This window comes from Enhydra lutris, unplaced genomic scaffold, assembly GCF_002288905.1.
Source record: "Enhydra lutris kenyoni isolate GAN:26980312 unplaced genomic scaffold, ASM228890v2 scaffoldscaffold82, whole genome shotgun sequence".
NCBI lineage: Eukaryota > Metazoa > Chordata > Mammalia > Carnivora > Mustelidae > Enhydra > Enhydra lutris.
This window is the reverse complement of record NW_019154166.1, coordinates 1,162,752-1,180,971: the sequence shown is the minus strand read 5'-3', so window position 1 is coordinate 1,180,971 and position 18,220 is coordinate 1,162,752. Positions and strand designations below refer to the sequence as shown.

The following is an 18,220-nucleotide window of genomic DNA, read 5'->3' as shown; positions in this document are numbered from 1 at the left end:
GCGCGCCCCCTGCTGGACGCCTCCGAGGTCAGCGCCACCGAGCCCTGCGGGCCGCTCTGCTAGGGGCGGACCCTCTGAATCCCTGCGACCCCGGCCCTGTGTGCACCCGCCTCTGCGTGCACCCCCGCGGCGTTATGCACAACCCTCCCCCAGCGTGCACCCCGCCGCGACGTGCGCAACCCTCCCCCAGCGTGAGCAAAACCCCACTGCTTGCACTCCATCCGTAAGTGTACCTCCGTCCCCCTCCACCCTATGCACAACACGCTTCCCAGCATGCACCCAGTTCCAAAGCCCTGGCTGGCATTGCTCTGGGGCCAGGAGGCTGGGAGCAGCAGTGAAGGGCCCAGAAAAATAGAGCTTTCAAGACACCAGCAAGGTCACTTCAGGCCTCCAAGCTATGCTCAATGACCTACACCTTACTCCCCGCAGCAGCTTCTGGCAGGACTAGGCTGCGTCAGAATAGCAGAGTTGTAAAAGCCTCAGTAGTTAAGGACTCAGGGTAACAAAGGGGAAGCAGAAACTAAGCCACATCAGAAATAAGAAAGGGAGGACTGGGGGGCTCAGTAGGTTAAGCGTCTGCCTTTGGCTTGGGTCATGATCACGGGGTCCTGGGATCGAGCCCCATGTTGGGCTCTGAGCAGGGAGCCCACTTCTCCCATTCCCTCTGCCTGCTACTCGGCCAGCTTGTGCTTTCTGTCAAATAACTAAAGTTTTAAAAAAAATTAAAAAAAAAATCGTAGTAAAACTCTCGGGCTGTTTCAAAAGCAATCAATGAGCCCCAGAGCCCAGCCCATTTACACTGGCTCTGCAGTGGGCCACTGGCACCTCGCTTCAAGACTACAAGTCTTTGCCCTGGGAGTTGCACAAGATTCATTAACATAACACAGGATGCTAGGAAAAGCCGGTTTTTTTGATCTCCCGCCTGCACTGCACAACCTCACATCCACCTCTACCTGCCCAGACAAAACACCCCTTTATGAGTAAGACTGCAACAAACCAGTCTGCGCCAAGGTGGGTGCCACGGTGCACCCCAGCGTGGGCCTTTCAATGACCTTCTCACATTATACCACTGAAAATCCCTTGGGGTGGACATTTAACATGCTAATTAGACACACAGGAAGAAGGGTGACCTTTCAATAATTTTTTTTTTTTTTAAGATTTTATTTATTTGACAGAGAGAGATCACAAGTAGAGAGGCAGGCAGAAAGAGGGAGGGAAGCAGGCTCCCCGCCGAGCAGAGAGCCCGACGCGGGACTCGATCCCAGGACCCTGAGACCATGACCCGAGCCGAAGGCAGCGGCTTAACCCACTGAGCCACCCAGGCGCCCGAAGGGTGACCTTTCAGTGCACGGGCACTGGTACATCCCTGCCTCTCTGTTTGGAGAGCACCCTTTTCCCACTCTGATCTCTCCCCCAGGGAGTCAGCCTGAGAACTCCCCCGTTCCCAGCCCTCCTGCCCACCTGGTCAGGTTCTAGTGTTCAGAGAGCCCGCGATCCTATGAAGAAAGTCAGTCCTCCCAAATGGTGGCCAAGATCAGACGAATACTGAAATACATTCTATGCACCTGGGAAAAGAGAGCCACACACGCGGCGTGAGACTGATCTTTAATGGAGCCCGCGGTCTGGCTGGAGTGTGACACTACACACAGGGCCAGCGGTCTCCCCGCAGCCGGCCCTGCCAGCAAGAACAGGCCTTCAGAATACAAGGAAACCTAAACAAAGGTGGGGTTTTCTCCTACAAGCTCGAACGTTCCCATCAGACTATAAAACCCTTGCTTCCCGTCAGAGCAGTGCGTCCCATGCTCACAGACTAACGTCTCTAGGAGGAGAATCGGGCTGCATCCTGCCCGCCCCGGCCGCCTGCGGAGATGCCCCCCGAAGACAGGCCCTTATCGGGGACCGGATGCTGGTGGCTTGTCCCTCGAGGTGGCTCTGTGCTGCCCTGCTGGCTGGCCTCCGGGGAGGACATCTCCCTCCACAAAGCTGCTCGTGGGACGTGGTGATTCACCCCGAGTGGGCCCAGGCTGGAGAAGAGGCAGCTGGCCCTGGAGGTCTCTCACGGACCGCGAAGCAACGTCACCACGAAACGTGGAACTTTTAAGAAAGTTTCTTAAGAGAAAGTGCGGCATCCGCCGCAGGTCGACACAAGCAGCACTATATTTCCTTGTGGCGATCCGTGGTCAGAACAGGGTTTCCAACCTGCTTCGCTCCCTGAGCAGCTAGGTTAAAAATGAACTTTTTCAAAAGTCCAGTAAAAAAACTATTGTATCAAAACTCTGCCAGGATGTTGCAGCAACTAACTTCTTTCTGTAGAGAAACACGAAAGCTGCTGGCGGCTCTGTGCCCCAGGCTCCCACTCTGAGCAGGACACGCGCTGCCCTCGCCCAAGGAAGCCCAGAGAATGTGCCGGCACATCATCACCCACTCCCCACTCTTAACAGCACGATTCCCATTTTATTAAAAATACAACGTATTCTTTTCCCCAGTCAGCTTGAACGTCCTAGGCCTCTATTAAGAAATGAGAAAAATACACTTAAAAATTTTTCTGAAAAACTCGTCAGAAAGTCAGCAACTGTAAACAACGAGGTGGTCTGCAGAAGAGCCAGCTGAAAGTCTAAGAATGCGGGAAGACCGGTATCTGGGACCCCGCGGCCCTGGCCAGTCGCTGGGGTGCTCCGGCCACATGTGGCGCAGCAGCGGGGATAGACCGCAGGGACGTTGGGGAGGCCGAGCCCGCACCCTGGAGCGGAGACCGCCTGCGGTCCCTACGTGTCAGGCAGTGCGGCCCCCTGCCTCGGAACCCCATGGTCCACTTGGTAAGGAATGACGGAAACACTGTACACCAGGGTTCTGACCACAAAGCCCAAAACAAATGCTAAGTCAGCTTCTCTTACGGCAAACACTCTGGAAAAGCTGACTTGCATTTGGTGATCAAACAGTGAATAAGAACCTTTGGTGTCTCTTCCCTTCCCAGAACAGGAGGCTGGGAAGAGACGGGAGACTCCGGGACTCCCACAGACGTGCAAACTGCGGCCCAATGGCGGGGGCTGGCTCACGCAGGAAGCCAGGCTGTGTCCCCTCGTCCCCACGAAGGAAGCACAGAGACGACGAATGAGATGGGACAGCACAAGCCCAGGGGCAGCAGACGGGACCCCAGGTGCGGCCGGGTCCTCACAGGCCCGCCCCCTCCAGCCGCCCCGACAGCTCTCTGCCTAGGCCCCACCAGGACACACTTGGCCAGTCCTCATGCCTGTGGGGTCACACGTGCCCAGCTGGGGGGAACAGCGGCCAGCGGCCATGCTCGACAGTCCCCTCGTGCTTGGAGGCGGCGACGAGGAGGCTGGCACCCTGGGAGGGAAGAGACGACAGTACGTCCCTCCTCAAACTTCTATAGACCTTAGGACACATCCAGGGACGGCTGAGCTCTGCAACCCCGGAGTCCCCTCCCGGGAAACCTGGCCCCATCACAAGGACTTGGGGAGTCTCACGTTAGAGAGCAGCTCACGGGGTGGGACAGCCTGCGTGTCCCAGTCACGCACCCACTGAAGCCACCTGAGCCAGACCCTGCAAGGGCCATCCCTGTGCCCCCACGCAGCAGGCGGGGAACCCCGCTGGGACCGGGCTCTGCGCTCCGGGCTGGGGGTCGGACGCTCCGCAGTCAGGGGCAGTGGGCTCCGTCGCGGGCGGCCCGCAGCTTCCTCCGGAAGTAGTCAGGGGCAGCCTCGTGCAGCCAGTCGGCGTCCACGACACACACGTCACGCATGTAGCAGCGGCTAGTGTGCAGCAGCTCCGTGTACACGACGCAGGCCGGCCGGCAGTGGAAAAGCACGGACGAGGGGTGGATGGCCACCGGCTGCCGGCTGTCCGTGGTGACGTACGTGCCGTCGGGCTGCAGCTCGGCGGTGCTCATGAACAGGCTGTGTGCCAGGCACCGGCGGACGCTCTCCCCGTCCCCGCGGGAGGACACCATCGGCATGGACATCTGCGGCGGGAGAAGTGGGTGCCAGACACCAGCCCTGGTCAGGCTCAGACGCAGCCCCAGCGCCAGCCCGGCCTAGCGGGTGCTGCGGCTGCACGAGGCCGTTGGTGGGGCCGCAGGGGTGCAGATGCACTCGGGCCGGGGAGGGGGATGGATGGCCAGCTGCGGCCCTCAGGGAAGGGCCTTTCCCGCACTCCCACTGCGGCCAAATTACCCTTCCTGCTCTGGAGCGCCCCTCCAGCAAGCACCTCCCCGAGCCTCCCCTGTCCGCCTCCTGCGGTCGTCCCCCCAGCACCAGTTCCAGAAGATCCCGCCCCTCAGCTGCACTCCCAGGGGCACCAGCCAAGCAGGCCGCTGGTGGACACCGCCTGACCCCACCACCTGACCACAGTCTGCGGCTCCCCTGAGGGGAGAGGCCTGGGACAGCAATCACTGTGGAGGCAGAAGGTGGGAAGCGGGAGGGGCTCTCACAGAGCAGCCAGAGAGGACCTGCCCCCGTCTCTGACCTGTCCCTGTGGGGTTCAACCATTTCCTGTCCACAGCCTCCCAGAGAAACCTCTCTTCCCACTTCTCCCTTTAAGACGCCTCCAGGGGTTTTGGTTTCTGCAATCTGCTGATCCCCGCCTGAGGGGGACCCTCTTCATCTCAGCTGTCACCTCCTCTGGGGAGCCCCCCAGTCCTGCCACTAACTGCTGGTCTCTCCTTCCACTGGCTGCGGTTTGGAACAAACTACATAGGTATGTAGGCTCTAGTCTCAGCGACTGTCAGGTGAGCCTGGAACCCGACAGCGGAGAGGCAAGGACTTTGGATGAGGGGCATGGGGGCGCTCCCCGACGCGCAGGACAGGTACCTTCAAGCAGATGTCCCTCAGCTGTGCTCGGACCTCAGCCACCAGCGCCATGTTCTTGCTGTTGACGAAGTTCTCTCTGCACCAGTCCTGAGCGGGAAAGAAAGGGTCAGCACACCCGTCACTTGCACAGAGGAAAGAAGTAAGAGAACTTTGAGAACTGAATTCGGAAATAAGACGTCAGTCGCCAAAAATAAATACAGGAAAACAGCTTTCTGTTAGAAAGCATGAACTGTAAGGGGACACAGACGAAAATTCCCTCATGTCCTGGATTCATGACCCCAGAATGCATTTAAAAAACTCCTACATGGCGACGAGACAATGACTAGCAAGTCAGCAGGACAAAGGACAAGGATGTGAACAGCCGCCCCGCAGACACGGGCTTTGAGCGTCCGGTACAGGTCGGGGGAGCCCGGCCTCAGGAGTGCTCCCAGACGGCGGCTTAAACTAGCTGAGAGGTGCACGGGCTCGGCGAGAATGCAGCATCTGAGCGTCGGACGGTGGGGGTGGGAACCTGCCCCAGCCGGGGCGGCCGGGAAGCCACTGCGCACCGGGCCAGAGTCCGGCATGTGGTGGCCCACACGAGACGGGCCGCCCACACGAGATGGGCCGCCCACCCGCAGGCCGCGCTTTCGCCGGACGCACAGCGTCCTATTTCCTCAAACAAGCCGAGGCGGATGAAGCAGGACGCTGGCCACCACCACACCCGGGTGGCAGCTTGTTTCCTTCTGAAACCCAACTGCACGACGCAGAATTGAGGCGCACACGCCAGGCGGGTTTCACGGACACGAGACCCCGCGGGGTATTCGTGATGCCCGCATCACGCCATCTCACTTGCCGCAAGCACCTATTTTAGTACTTGTTTCCGCTGACCTCACGATGCACAACAGGATTTTTGCTTTTACGGAAAAGCGGGGTAAGCAAGAGCAGCACTCGGCGTGTGTTCTGTTCTGCACGGAGCCCCACAGAGGGGCCCACTCGGCCCCCGGCCAGGAGCGGCGCGGACGCCCAAGATGCGCCGATCCCCGGGAGGTGCACAGACCCCCTGGAGCCGTGCTGAACCGGGAGCCACACCGGGCGCCCCGGCCTCGAGCCACCACAGGAGCTGCCCGGGTTCGGCTGCATTTATCTCGTGCACCTGTTCGCAGCAGGGACCACAGTACCAGGGAAGCCTAAGGCAGGCTGCTTTCCGGATCTGGGAGCCCGGAAAGACATCTCCTCGCGAATTAATGACCACAGCTGCTTCCCCGTCTGCCGCTCTGGCTTGCGGGAGGGCTCACAGACGGCTCTGCCTTCAGACAGCAGGGTTCTAGAATGCTGTTCCCATTCGGGTCTGAGGAACCGCAATACCCTCCAGGTGAACACTACCGTGTAGACAGGCCGGTGGCGGTGGGGAGCTCATTTGTAGCAGAGAAGCCGGGCCACCCAGTGCACAGGGCCCCTGCCCGGTGAGGATGAGTGGGACACGGGCGGGGCGGAGGCCGGCGCTGCGGGTCTCCCTGGTGAGGCCTGTGCACACTGACTGGGGGCTCGGGACATTCTGCCGGCTGGGCAGGCGAGCGCCAAGCTCATGCATGTGGGAGGAGGTGCTGCAGGAGAGAAGACCCCGGCCAAGACCCACCTTACTTCCGCCCAGGTTCTTGAAGGCCCGGTAGATGTTGAGCAGCGTGATATGGTCGCCCTCGCTGGACATGAACTTCCTACGGACGGCCTGCACCTCGTCCCGCCGGGAGGGAGGGTCATACAGAACGCTGTCCACCGACAGGAGGGAGACGACAGTCAGGATCTCCTCGGTGCAGTGGAACTTGGGGGACAGGAGGAGGGTCTGCAAACAGGAATTACAACGGTGCGCCCTGAGACTTCTCCCCGCTGAGCACAGTCCATCCACGCTGCCCATGCGGCCGCCCCACTGCGACCTTGGAGGCCAGGTGCCTCCCCAGCCACCACCGCCTGCTCTCTGGAACTCGATGACCCGCCCGCAGGCTCCCACAGTACTCGAGGAGGGCTCCCGACTACGTGGCTCTGACTCCCACACCCGACACCAGTACACGTCAGACACAAAGCAGAGCCACAGCTGCTCCGAGGCAACAGCGAAGGGGGAAGGGGCACCAGGGGCGCAGGTGACCGCCGCATAAGCCGTGTCAGAGAGAAGGGGCACTGAGTGGAAGGAGTGACTTACTTTGGCAAATTTGGGGTCTAAAGGGAAAGCGGCCATCTTTCTCCCCACCGGAGTCAGGGTGAGCTGGCCGTCCTTCTGTTCGAGAGCACCTAACAGGTCCAGCTGGGCAACCGCGGCCTGAACGTGATCTGCAGGAAAACCGGGAGAGGAGGACACAGCTGCAGCCACTCTCTGCTTCGGGAGCTGAGGGCCCGGCATCTAACCCCGGTCCTCGGGGTGCAGCGGCCAGGGACACTCCCGTTTTCAGCTCCATCCACGTCCTGTGATATCCGGCAACGTCCTGTGACCCCGCTGTGTCACACACACGAAACCCGCGCACACCCACACTCGTGGCGCCACCGGGACCCACGTCGCCAGAAACAGAGACGCACGGCAGTGGAACAGAGGCCGTGCAAAGCCCAGTTGAGAAACATTTCTACTGTCTCCTTCATACGCCCTGCATTTCCAACCCTGGCCACACGTCACCTGCTGAAGGATAAAGCAGCGTTTCTCATGACTTAACACAGAGGAAATGACCCCCGAGGCCTGACAGGAAGTGACAGCTCTGGCGCAGGAGGCGCTATGGGCACAGAACCCTGCCCCGGAGGTCCTCCGGCCCCCCAACAGCCACGCTTATGCATCAAATGAAACGAAAGAGGAGGCAGCCCCCAGACGTGCTTCAGAGAGCCCAGCCGTTCGCGGGTCCCATCCTCCCGCGGCCCTGGCCCTGCACGAAGACCCCACCTACCCGGAGAGGGCTTGGACATGAAGTCGAAGGTGAGCACATCGGGGACCTTCATGGCGAGGAGCTGCAGCAGCACGCTGGCTAGGTTGCACCTGCGAGGAGCAGACGCGCAGCTGCCGCACCGGCTCCGGGTCCCCTGGCTGGGTCCGCAGGGCGGCAGGGGCGGCGGGGGTGCGGGGGGTGTGGGGGAGCCCACCTCTGGATCTCCGGCACGGTCATCTTCTCAAACTTCTCAAACTCGTCCTCCGTGTAGAGCCGGTAGCAGATGCCACTGCCCTCCCTGCCGGCCCGGCCTGTGCGCTGCCACGCCTGGGCCTTGGACACACGCTGCACGGCGAGCACCTCCAGGCCACTGTCTGCAGGGAGAACGGCCCGCATGAGGCCTCGCCCCGCAAAGGATCACATGGGCTCACCGGCGCGGGCACAAAGCAGCGCTCCTCAGAGCCCCAGTGAGTCTTCCCGCAGCGCGTGAGTCCGGGAACCCCGAGGCCGCGTGGGAAAGCACAGAGCAGTGCACCCCACTGAAACCGCGGGGTATGAATCTTCGGAACTTCAGAAAGCCCGCATGCCTGGGGCCTCAGGTCCCCGCCAAGACCACAGAGCCAGAGCTGTGCCGGTTTGCTGGGGACTGAGAGTGTCCCAGGCTTTTCAGGCCACCAGGCTTTTTAGTGCCCAAACCCCATCTTCAGGAAACTAAGGTAGCTGGCCAGCGGTCACTGCCTCGGAAAGGAGATGTCAGGAGCCCGGCCTGCACGGCCCTCCCGGCTCCACTGTCAGAGGATCTTGAGGTGGTGTGATGGAGTCACGTCCAGGAGTCGCGTGGGTCCTGGATAAAGGTGTCCTCTGCGCCAGGCCCGAGGGGACAAGTCCTTCCACACGCTACCTCCAAGTCCACACCCTCGGATGCTTGGTGTTGCGCTGTCCTCTGACATCCGCGCTGTCCTCAGACATCCCCGCTGCCTCTGATCCTCCGTAGCACCAAGCCGGGCAGAAAGCAGACGGGAGGACCGGCGCATCCAGCAAGCTCCCAGCGCACACCCTCAGGGACAGCGGGTGCTCACCCCAGCCTGGGCGGTCTCCTTCCTGGGATGCCTGGAGCTCGAACGTCCATTCCAACAAAGCTCCTGCCCTGTGTCGGGGGTCCCTGGCCGCACAGCCCCCTCACCCAACTGCTCAGGAGTCTCAGGCCAGGCCCGGCCCATCCTCAAGCTGGCGAAGCCTGGGCCCCGGCCTGCCCCACCTGGCCCCTGGCTCCCACTGCCAGCCCCCTTCCTGGACCTGCCTGCTTTCGGCCCACGTCACCTGCGGGGCTGGTGCCACCCTGGTCACAGCGAGTCTGAGCAGGAAGCGCTTGCTGGGAGAGGCTGTGGGGAAAAGAGGGGTTTGTGGGCGCCATCCTCACCAGGATTATACGTCTTTGCCTTCACCATGCCTGTGTCGACCACATGCTTTATCCCCGTGATGGTTATGGACGTCTCAGCAATGTTGGTTGAAAGGATCACTTTGCGACAGCCCTGCAGGGAGGAAGAAACCGGAAAGTGACACACACGACTCTGAGGCTTCACAGCACAGTGCCCACCAGTAGCTCCCACAGCCCACGTGCACGCCAGAAACGAGGATCGCGTCACTGATGGGAATTCCTCACACTGAGCGGGGAGGTTCCCGTCCTTAAGGCTTATTTGAGCGGATGAGATGCAGGGGAACCGGCAGGCGTGGCTAGATGACCGGTCCCACCGGCCGCTGCCTGAGCACCGTCTCTCCGCTTCTCGGGGCCTCCGTGTCGACACAACTGGACTGCCCCACACTGCCAACTCAGCAGAGGGCGGCCAGTGCTTGCGATACGCGGTGCGGCCGGCGCAGGCAGCTGGTCTATGTCGGACTGGGGAGAGCCCCTCGTGCGCCAGTCACCTACTGCCTATGCCCACCCCACCCGCCGTGGTCTCCCCACTCTCCCCATTCTCACCAGGCCCAGGAGGCCTGTCTGGCCTGGGTCTTCCAGTCCCGCGGCTTGGCGGCTCGCACATCTGGTACCCGAGCACTCCACCCCACAGGTGCCCAGGGACAGGGCCACATAGGCCGGGTGCGCTCTCACCTTCGGGGCCGCCTGGAAGACGCGGAGCTGCTGGGCGTAGGGCAGGGAGGCGTACAGAGGAAGGACCAGCACAGGGGGGCAGCCGTCCGGGAGGTGCTTCGCGATGTCTCGGCAGGTCTTGCTCATGGCTTCAATCTCCTCCTGCCCCGTGAGGAACACCAGGATGTCCTGGGAAGGAGGCGCCTCCTGCAGGAGGGGAAGCGCGGCCTCAGGAGGTGCCTGCCAGAGCGCGGGCTGTGGCAACAGAGAGCGGTCACCAGCAAGCTTCCCGGACGGGTTTTCTTCGCTGTGGAGAGGTGCGTGGGCCACACTCGGTGTGTCCTCGGGGAGCACGCCCCCGCCGAAGGCACCTGGAGTGGTCACCCGAGTGAGCTACGGTTAAATCCAGGCCCGCTTCTAGTGTATCTGCGGCCCACGCGGGCCTGTCCCTCCCTCTACGCGCAGGGAGGTGGTGCGCCCAGAGCAAGACGCCGCGGCAGAGAAAAAGCTTGGACCCGTGATGAGAGACGAGAGACGGGGGACGGAAGGACTGGGCCGAGGGTGCTCCAGCCTGGGCAAGGTCTGAAGGGTCTCTGGGGACAAGACCCGGCCCCGCTCCCTGGAGAAGACAGGAAGGCCTGGGACTCGGCCATGAGGCAGGGGTGGGTCACGGGAGGGGGAACCCTACAGCCTGCCCTCCTCTAACCGGCCAGAATGGATTTCAACGTGGAGGTACAGGACCCGTCCACACAGTGGCGCCAAGGCTCGGGAGCTGCCCACTCTGTGGAAAGGCAGCACAAGGCGCTCCGGGGGAAGCGGACGGCATGCCAACGCAGGAAATATACTGACGACAGGCAGACAGACCGTAGATGCTGGGACACCTGGGAGGAAATGAGCCACGGGAATGCAGAAAACTCGTACAACTATGTCACATAAGGAAGGAGGCATCAAGACAGGCCCTGCTGGCAACGGGTCATGATGCTGTAATGCCCCCCACTGGCCTGAAAACCATGAGACGCGTCTAGGCTGAGAGGTGGGGGGAGCAGGAGGCCAGGGAGGCTAAGGGTGTAGCGTATCTGCCTGGGAGGAACCAGCAGCGCCGAGACCTGCAGTGTAGGCCGGTACTGCTGGAAACACCGAATCCAGAGGAAACAGCTAAGAGAGCCACCAGGTCCCCCGAAACAATGGGATCTGAACCGGGGAAGTAAAAGCAGCTGCTGGGTGGCTTGTTTTTTTAAGACTGACTGATTTGAGAGGGACAGAGAGAAGGTGCGTGCACAGCACCATGCAGGAGAGGGGTAGGCAGAGAGAGAGACTCTCAAGCAGACTCCCAGCTGACAGGAACCCGCCACCTCCAGGGGGCGGAGCTCCTGACCGCAAGATCACGACCTGAGCGGACATCAAGATCCGGAGGTCTCAGGGGACCAGCCACCCACGACCCCAGCTGCTGGTTCTTATGACCCTCTTAGAACTACTGCCCTTTTTGACTTTACACACTCACCACTCAGATTAAAATAAAAATCGTTTTTAAAAGATTTGCCTCTGGATTCTTTCAGAAAGTTAATGGGAAGGTACGAATAGTCAATTTTATGAGGGGAACCAAAACGACGGAATTTAATCATTCAAACTTAAGTAAATGTTTAACAAAAGGAGAAGATTTTGAAATGCTTCTGTAATTCAGTTTTTCTGAAGAAGCGAAAAGCTCTAAAGGACCACCCTTACTGGGAGGACAGCAGCTTCTCCCACAGCGAGGCCGTAGCAGCCCACACACCTTCCTTGGGGGGCAGTGCCACGGGTACCCCACCCACAGTCCACTCTGACCGAGCCGTCTCCCGGCTCAGCCGGGGCGCGAGGCCGATCAGAGCCGAGTGGATTTCCCCTTTAGAGCGGATGTGAGATGCCGCAAGAAAGCGGCAGCAGGACACGGCGACCCTTGGCAAGGGCCCAGCTCCCAGGGCACCCGGGACGGCAGCATTTCCTCTCGCGGGGAGTGCACCCCCGATGGTGAGCTGAGCCCCACCTGCGCGGGCGCACGGCTGTACCTGGTGGATCTGGAAGACGGAGACGAGCGCGGCGTGCAGGTAATCCTGCTGCGGCTGCTTGGCGTAGAGCACCTGGATGGGATGCTGCCGACCCTCCAGGTAGAGCACCGGCGCCCCGTCAAAGTACTGCGAGAACAGGTCCACGTCCATGGTGGCGGACATGACGACCACCTGCGCACGGGAGGGAAGAGCGCGAGTGCCAAGCCACGCCCGCCCGTCCCACACCTGCCCCTTCCCGCCCCTTGTACCCCTGATGACCGACCCCTGTTCCAAGCAGGGCGGGCAGCTGCCGGGAACACAGGCCTCTCCCTCTCCCAGACACGAGCCACACCTACTTTGAGAGGTGGCTTCTCCAACTCCTTCCTCCTCTTCTGGGCGGTCTTCACCACCCCGAAGAGCACATCGGTGTGGACCGTCCGCTCGTGGGCCTCGTCCAAGACCACACAGCTGTACTGGCGCAGCAGAGAGTCGGAGATTGCTTCCCGCAGAAGCATGCCGTCTGTCAGGAACTTGATCCGGGTGTCTTCTGAGCTGACATCGTCGAAGCGCACGGTGTAGCCCACCTGCGCGAGGAACCACGGGCTCAGTGGGCCCGGGCTGAGCAGCCGCTAGGTGCCCAGCACCCCCAGACACGTGTACCCTCCTGGGGAACGGCCCCGCGCCCTCAGGCACAGACAGGCAGTGGACGGGTCCCTTTAACTGCAATCATGAACACCACTAAAACTCGGGGTGCTGGGGGCTCAGCCGTTAGCCCTCCATCTTCTGCTCAGGTCATGACCCCACATTCCGAGATGGAGCCCCTTGTCCCACTCCCTGCCTAGCGGGGAGCCTGCTTCTCCCTCTCCCACTCCCCCTGCTGTGTTCCCTCTTTTGCTGTCTCTGTCAAATAAATAAAATCTTTAAAAAAAAAATGATCTGAAACTAGACTCTCACCCCAGCTGCTAAGAAACTTCAAGTGAAGCTCTGGACAGACAAGAAAAGGTAACATGTTTTAAAGCGAAGTGCGCAAACATGCGCGAAGCTGCCGTACCCACAGGTCTGGGGCTGGATCTCCGCACGCACTGTAAGCTAAAGAAATGCTTACGATCTCTCAGACACACAGAGGTTTCACAGAGGTTACTGAAGCCTCAAGAACACTTGCGGAAAGCAACTAATTCATCCGACTTGCCGACAGACTCTGAACACAAAGCAAACGCACAGACAGGTGACTTCGGAGGAACGAATGACAGACTTAGGCCTGAGCGAGCCGGGGAAGAGAGAGTCTCCCGGCATCCCGGAGCCTGGCTCAGAGAAGCGCCATGCGGGCGGGCTGTCAGCAGAGAAGGAGGTGAGGTACCAGCTTCCCAAGCTCAGTTCTCTTCTCGTCGGAGACTCTAGTGGCCAGAGAGATGGCAGCCACTCTGCGCGGCTGGGTCACAGCGATGACACCCTGGCGGCCAAACCCCCCTTCATAGAGGTACTGTGGGAGCTGCGTCGTCTTCCCGGAGCCGGTTTCCCCTGAGACAGAAGACGAATCTCACTTACATGCAAATTTAACACAAAGTTCACCAAACTCCAAGTTCATGAAGCCCCAGGAAAATAGGCACTCGCGTGTGCCACTGGACCAGTGTTCTCAGAATTGGTCTAGGAAGGCCACATTGTATCAGAAACACCTTTAAAATGTTTATAGCCTCCTGGCACACGTCCCCTTGCAGGAATTGGTTCTGAGGAAATAAAGAGGCACAGAAAAATGTAGCTTCTTACTGGGACTAGTGCTATTCAACTTTGTTCCAGGCAGCAAAAAGCTGGAAACAATGTAAATGTTTCAGTAACAGGTAACCTGCACAGAAAACTTAAGGAGGAAATGCAACTGTTACAGAAAATGGTTACTTCTCAGAAAAATAAATGAGCTGTAGTGGGGCACACCCAGAGCCATGCCCACTCCACGCCCTCCACCCCCCACCTTTCCATTCCAGATTCTGTCCTTTCCTTTTGGCCCCGCCCCAGCCCACACCTGCCTGCCTTCACGAGGTCTGGCACCAGGTCTGCCCGCACACTTTACAGGATGAGTCAGAGCTCACACTCTCTCCCTGGGGCTGTACTGGTGGCCTCCTCCTACTCGATCTCTGGTACCTTGTGCGCCTCTCCTGCAGCACTAGCACCTCACACTGTGCGCCAACACCGCAAGCCCTGGAGGGCAGGGAGGGTCTACCTGCCTCTTCCCTGAACTTGAGCATCCAGCATACACCACCCTCAGGGGGTTCCTCTAACTGTCCCCAAGTGGAACAAAGAACTCGGTAAACCTGGGCATCGTTCTCCTCCGGCGACCACTAAGCATCTCTGACCTTACAGCCCTACATGCCATGGTGCTTGCACTTCCCGCTCTGCTCATCCTCCTAACCCAGCCAAGAATCAATACAAGACTGACTATTCTGCTGCATTCCTGCTGAATCTACCAGGCAAAACCCCAACTCAGATCGATGTCTCCCTGCCCAGCTTTTGTGCTCTTCCACCACACCCCTGGGCATGGCTAAGCAAAACAGCCCCTCCGTGCATATGAAGACAGGAGTCTGTAGTGGGGCCAATGCACCCCCCCCCGGACGCCAGAACTACCCCGGATCCCGCTCTCGCTTCTGCAGCCTGGCAGGGTCCCCCTCTTCCCCAAGGGGCTACCTGAGGCGCCATGACTGCCATTCCCAGCAGAGCTCCCGCACCTATTCCACAGAATTCAGGTCCTCTCGTGGGCCCTCCCTCTCCCTCCCCTCCAGCCTCCTCCCAGCCACACCCATGCTCCCCTCCTTTCGCCAGCCCTGGGCCTCCAGGACGTCCTTCCCCCTGTTCCTGGCCCGCTCCGCATCTGGTCTCTGTTTCCAGGCACCCCCCGCCCTTCCACGCCCCCCGCCCCCCGTCTCCGCTCTCTCTCTCTGCCGGCTCTCCGTCCTCGCTTCCTTCGCCTCGGCCTCCACCGAGCTCTTCCCCTCCGCTCCCTTCCCTCCCTCCTGCGGAAGCCCGCTCTCACCGCCTTCCTCCCCTGCCCGCCTACTCGGTCCGCAACCCGGTGACGACGCGCGCGGACTCCGCCCAGCCGGAGGAGCGCGTAGCGGGAGGCACACTCGGCACCCCCCACCCCGAGTCCAGGGGCACGTTTTCGGCTCCCGCAGGGGCCCCGCGGCTGCATCTGTCCCCCTTCTTCCTGCGACTCCAGCCCGCTGACCCTCGCCCTCCCGGTCTCCCTCCTCCTGCGGGCTCATCCGCTCGGTCCTCCGGATGCTCGCCCCGACTTGGACGCTGGAGACCCCCGCCCCGAATCCCCAGGCCGCCCCAGAGGCTGCGACCTCGCGTCAGGCCGGCCCACTCCCCCGCCGCAGGCTCGCCCCCGCGCGCACCGCCCTCCCCCGCCGGCCGCCCCCCGAGCCCCGGAATCCCCGGCGGGGAAGGTGGGGGACGGCATGCGGGCGGGGGCGCCTCGGGGGCGCGGCGGGGCTCCTCCCCCGAGCCCCTCGAGTCACTCACCGATGAGGACGGCGCTGTCCAGGGCCCGGAGCTGGGCCAGCAGCTGCCCCCGCGCCGCGAAGATGGGCAGGCTCCGGCGCTGCCGCTCCACCGCCTCGGGGTAGACGCCGGCCGCGGGCTGTGCCAGGGCCGGCTGCGGCCTCCGGCGCCCGCCGCCGCCGCCCGCGGTCAGCAGCATCAGCACGCGCCCCCTGGGGGGCCCGCAGCCCGGCCTGAACCTCTTGGCCGGCGGGAAGCCCGCCTCCTCCGGCATGTCGAGCGAGCGCCGCGACTGGAGGCCGACCCCGGCGGCGCGCAGCAGGCGCGAGCGCCCCTTCCGGCCCGGCGCCGCGGCGCGCACCGATGACCTCACGGCCGCCGCCGCCGCCGCCGGCCTCCGCGAAAGACTACGACCCCCGGCATGCACTGGGGGCCTGCGGCGGCGAGCGCGAGGCGGGGCCGGAAGAGGCTCGGCCCCAGGTGCGTCTGGGGGAGGCCCGGAGCAAGCGCAGCGCAGGCGGGAGCGGGCGCCGGGGGGCTGCCCTGGGGTCTACCCTAACCCGCGATGTGCGGGGCGGCCGGGGTCGGATCCGTCTGCGCGGGGTTCGGAAGCCGGTTCCGGCCGAGCGGCTGCTGCTGCTGCTGGGACAGTTACCGGCCGGTGAGCCCAGTCGGGACGCCCCGCGGCCGGTGTGGCCGTAGGCCTGGGGCCGGTTGCCCGCGTGTGTCTCGGGGGTTTAGGGATAAAGGAAGTTCCCAAAAGAGTTTTTACACGTTCAAGTGCTTCAGGTTCCGGGGCTGGGCTGGGGTTGCCCCGTGTCCTTAGCAAGGTGTCAGCCCCTGAGCACCTGAGGGACGGTCACTCTGCTCCGAGGACTCCTGCCGGTGCTGAAGAAGTCCGGCGATTCTCTTCTGCCTTTGCTTCCCGCGTCACCTGACCCTCCGTGCCCGCGTGTGCTGCATCCCGACCCCAGCTCCGAGGACCAGCCTCCGACGCCCGGAAAGTCACGAGCCGGCTCTACGTGGCAGCGCCCGCCAAGGGTGCTGGCGATCCCCTGCTGTCAGGGCAGGGGACGGTCTTGTAGCATGTGCTGCTGACAACCCAGTGTTCCCAGGACGGGGGTCTGCGTGACAGCAGGGACAGGGGTGCAGTGGCTGGCGGTGACTGGTTCTTGCTCTCCCCGCCCCCAGCTCCTTCCCTGCTCCCTCCCAGCTCCCTCCTTCCCCAACTCCCTTCCTTCCCAGCACCTTCCTTCTCCCCCAGGCAGAACTCTTCAGTGAGGATGCCTGGCCCATGGCACACCCCCTATCAATGAAAAGATTCAAAACTTCAGCAGGGAAGACAGGATGAAACCAGCAGATCCTCTCCTTCCAAAGCTCTCAGCAGCTGGTTCATGGCAGAAACAGTGGCAGGAAATACTTCCAGAGAATTCTTGGCGAGCTTCGATCCCAGGATGCTTCAGCCTCCTGAAGAACTTTAGGCATCCTCTGGAGTCCAGCTCGGGGAAACGCATCCTGTATGTAAACCTGTTAAAAATCCTTCTCCTTTCCTCCAGGAAGGAGATGATTTTCTTCTAGTTGCTGACAGCGTCATGATCAAGGATGGTTGAGAATGTGCGTGCTGAGTTCACAGCACACGCGTGTTCGGAATAAACTGAGAAAATGCCACTTCCTACCCAGAAATATTAACTTAGAAAGGCAGCTCACCCACAAAACAAAACAAAACAAAACAAACAAAAAAGAAAAAAAGAGGCAGCCCCAGACTGCCAAAACTGAAAGGGAAGGAACTGGTCTGTTCAGGTGGCGGTAACAAAACCACCGCAGGCTGAGGGGCAGCCGCTGCTCACAACCCGGGAGGCCGGGAAGCACCAGCGCGGCTGCCCTGTGGCTTGTGTGGCTCATGGCCACTGCCCGCTGCCCTGTCCTCACCGCAAGACGGGGACCAGGGGATTTCTCTGCAGCGGTTTGATAAGGCGTCCATCTGGGCGTGAGGGCCGCTCCTGAAGGACTTCAGCCCCTCCCCAAGGCCCCAACTCCAAATACCATCACATCAACGTAGGAGTTTTCACATCACGGCAATATGTAAATGTTTACTCTCCGATTACGGACCTTGTGTCTAACAGACCCACATCCATGCTTTTTCCCGGGCGCTTTCCAGACTAATCCCCCGGAGGGAGACACATGTATGTGCCCACCGATGGCGAGAGTCTGGGAGGGAATGTGAACGAGGAAAGTAGCTTCTGAAGGAGCCCATGGCCCATCTCTAGAAGCAGCCGTGAGCCTGTTATATTTAAGCAGTAGCCGCCACGCAGGTCCGGCCTTGCCAGATCTTCCCAGTTTTTCAAGAAAAGCCCCAAATGAAGATTTTTTTTTAAAGATTTTATTTATTTATTTGACAGAGATCACAAGTAGGCAGAGAAGCAGGCAGAGAGAGAGGAGGAAGCAGGCTCCCTGCCGGGCAGAGAGCCTGATGTGGGGCTCGATCCCAGGGCCCTGGGATCATGACCTGAGCCGAAGGCAGAGGCTTAACCCACGGAGCCACCCAGGCGTCCCCCAAATGAAGATTTTCATGTGAAATCTGTCCATTGTAAATGTTGGTCCCAATTTTAACAATGGTGCAGGCAAAGTGAACTGCTGTGCTGGGGCCTTGCGGCCCGTGGAGGGGAGCACTGAAGCCTAAACTCCTGGGCAGGCACCAGCCAGTCTTGTGCACGTGGCCCACCCCCACGGAAGGTCCCCAGGAGGTCTCCAGCAGGGAAGCAGCTTCCGCACACGCAGCCCATCCTAAGATAACTATTCAAGAACATTAGGGCCCTTCTTCCAAGAGGGGACTCGTCAGACGCGGCTCATCTCTAGCTGCCCTGGGACGCTCGCTGCGCCACGTGCTCTTCCCAGGAGCCCGTGGCC

General features: G+C 61.1%; 1 protein-coding gene across 3 annotated transcripts; it reads right to left on the bottom strand.

The window, feature by feature from the left end:
• Positions 1-1,588: 1,588 nt before the first annotated feature.
• Positions 1,589-15,587, bottom strand: LOC111161149 (DEAH-box helicase 33). Of its 3 annotated transcripts, none has more exons than XM_022524673.1 (12): positions 15,335-15,587; positions 13,179-13,339; positions 12,178-12,405; positions 11,843-12,013; positions 9,822-10,007; positions 9,132-9,243; positions 7,926-8,085; positions 7,733-7,821; positions 7,006-7,133; positions 6,448-6,651; positions 4,830-4,916; positions 1,589-3,982 (listed from the first exon to the last, which is right to left on the bottom strand). In XM_022524673.1, the coding sequence occupies exons 1-12, from the start codon at positions 15,585-15,587 to the stop codon at positions 3,659-3,661; spliced, it is 2,103 nt and encodes a 700-aa protein (XP_022380381.1). In that variant the 3' UTR covers positions 1,589-3,658. The 3 variants fall into 3 exon arrangements, with proteins under 3 accessions (XP_022380381.1, XP_022380383.1, XP_022380382.1); XM_022524675.1 differs by lacking the exon at positions 15,335-15,587 and adding an exon at positions 13,586-13,610; XM_022524674.1 differs by lacking the exon at positions 15,335-15,587 and having other exon boundaries at positions 13,074-13,237.
• Positions 15,588-18,220: the final 2,633 nt, after the last annotated feature.

Coding starts and splice junctions, on each gene's coding strand:
- LOC111161149 (XM_022524673.1), bottom strand. CDS start 15,587: ATGCCGGAGGAGGCGGGCTTCCCGCCGGCCAAGAGGTTCAGGCCGGGC. Junction 13,340..15,334: donor GGACAGCGCCGTCCTCATCG/GTGAGTGACTCG, acceptor CTTCTGTCTCAG/GGGAAACCGGCTCCGGGAAG. Junction 7,134..7,732: donor CATGTCCAAGCCCTCTCCGG/GTAGGTGGGGTC, acceptor GTTTTCCTGCAG/ATCACGTTCAGGCCGCGGTT.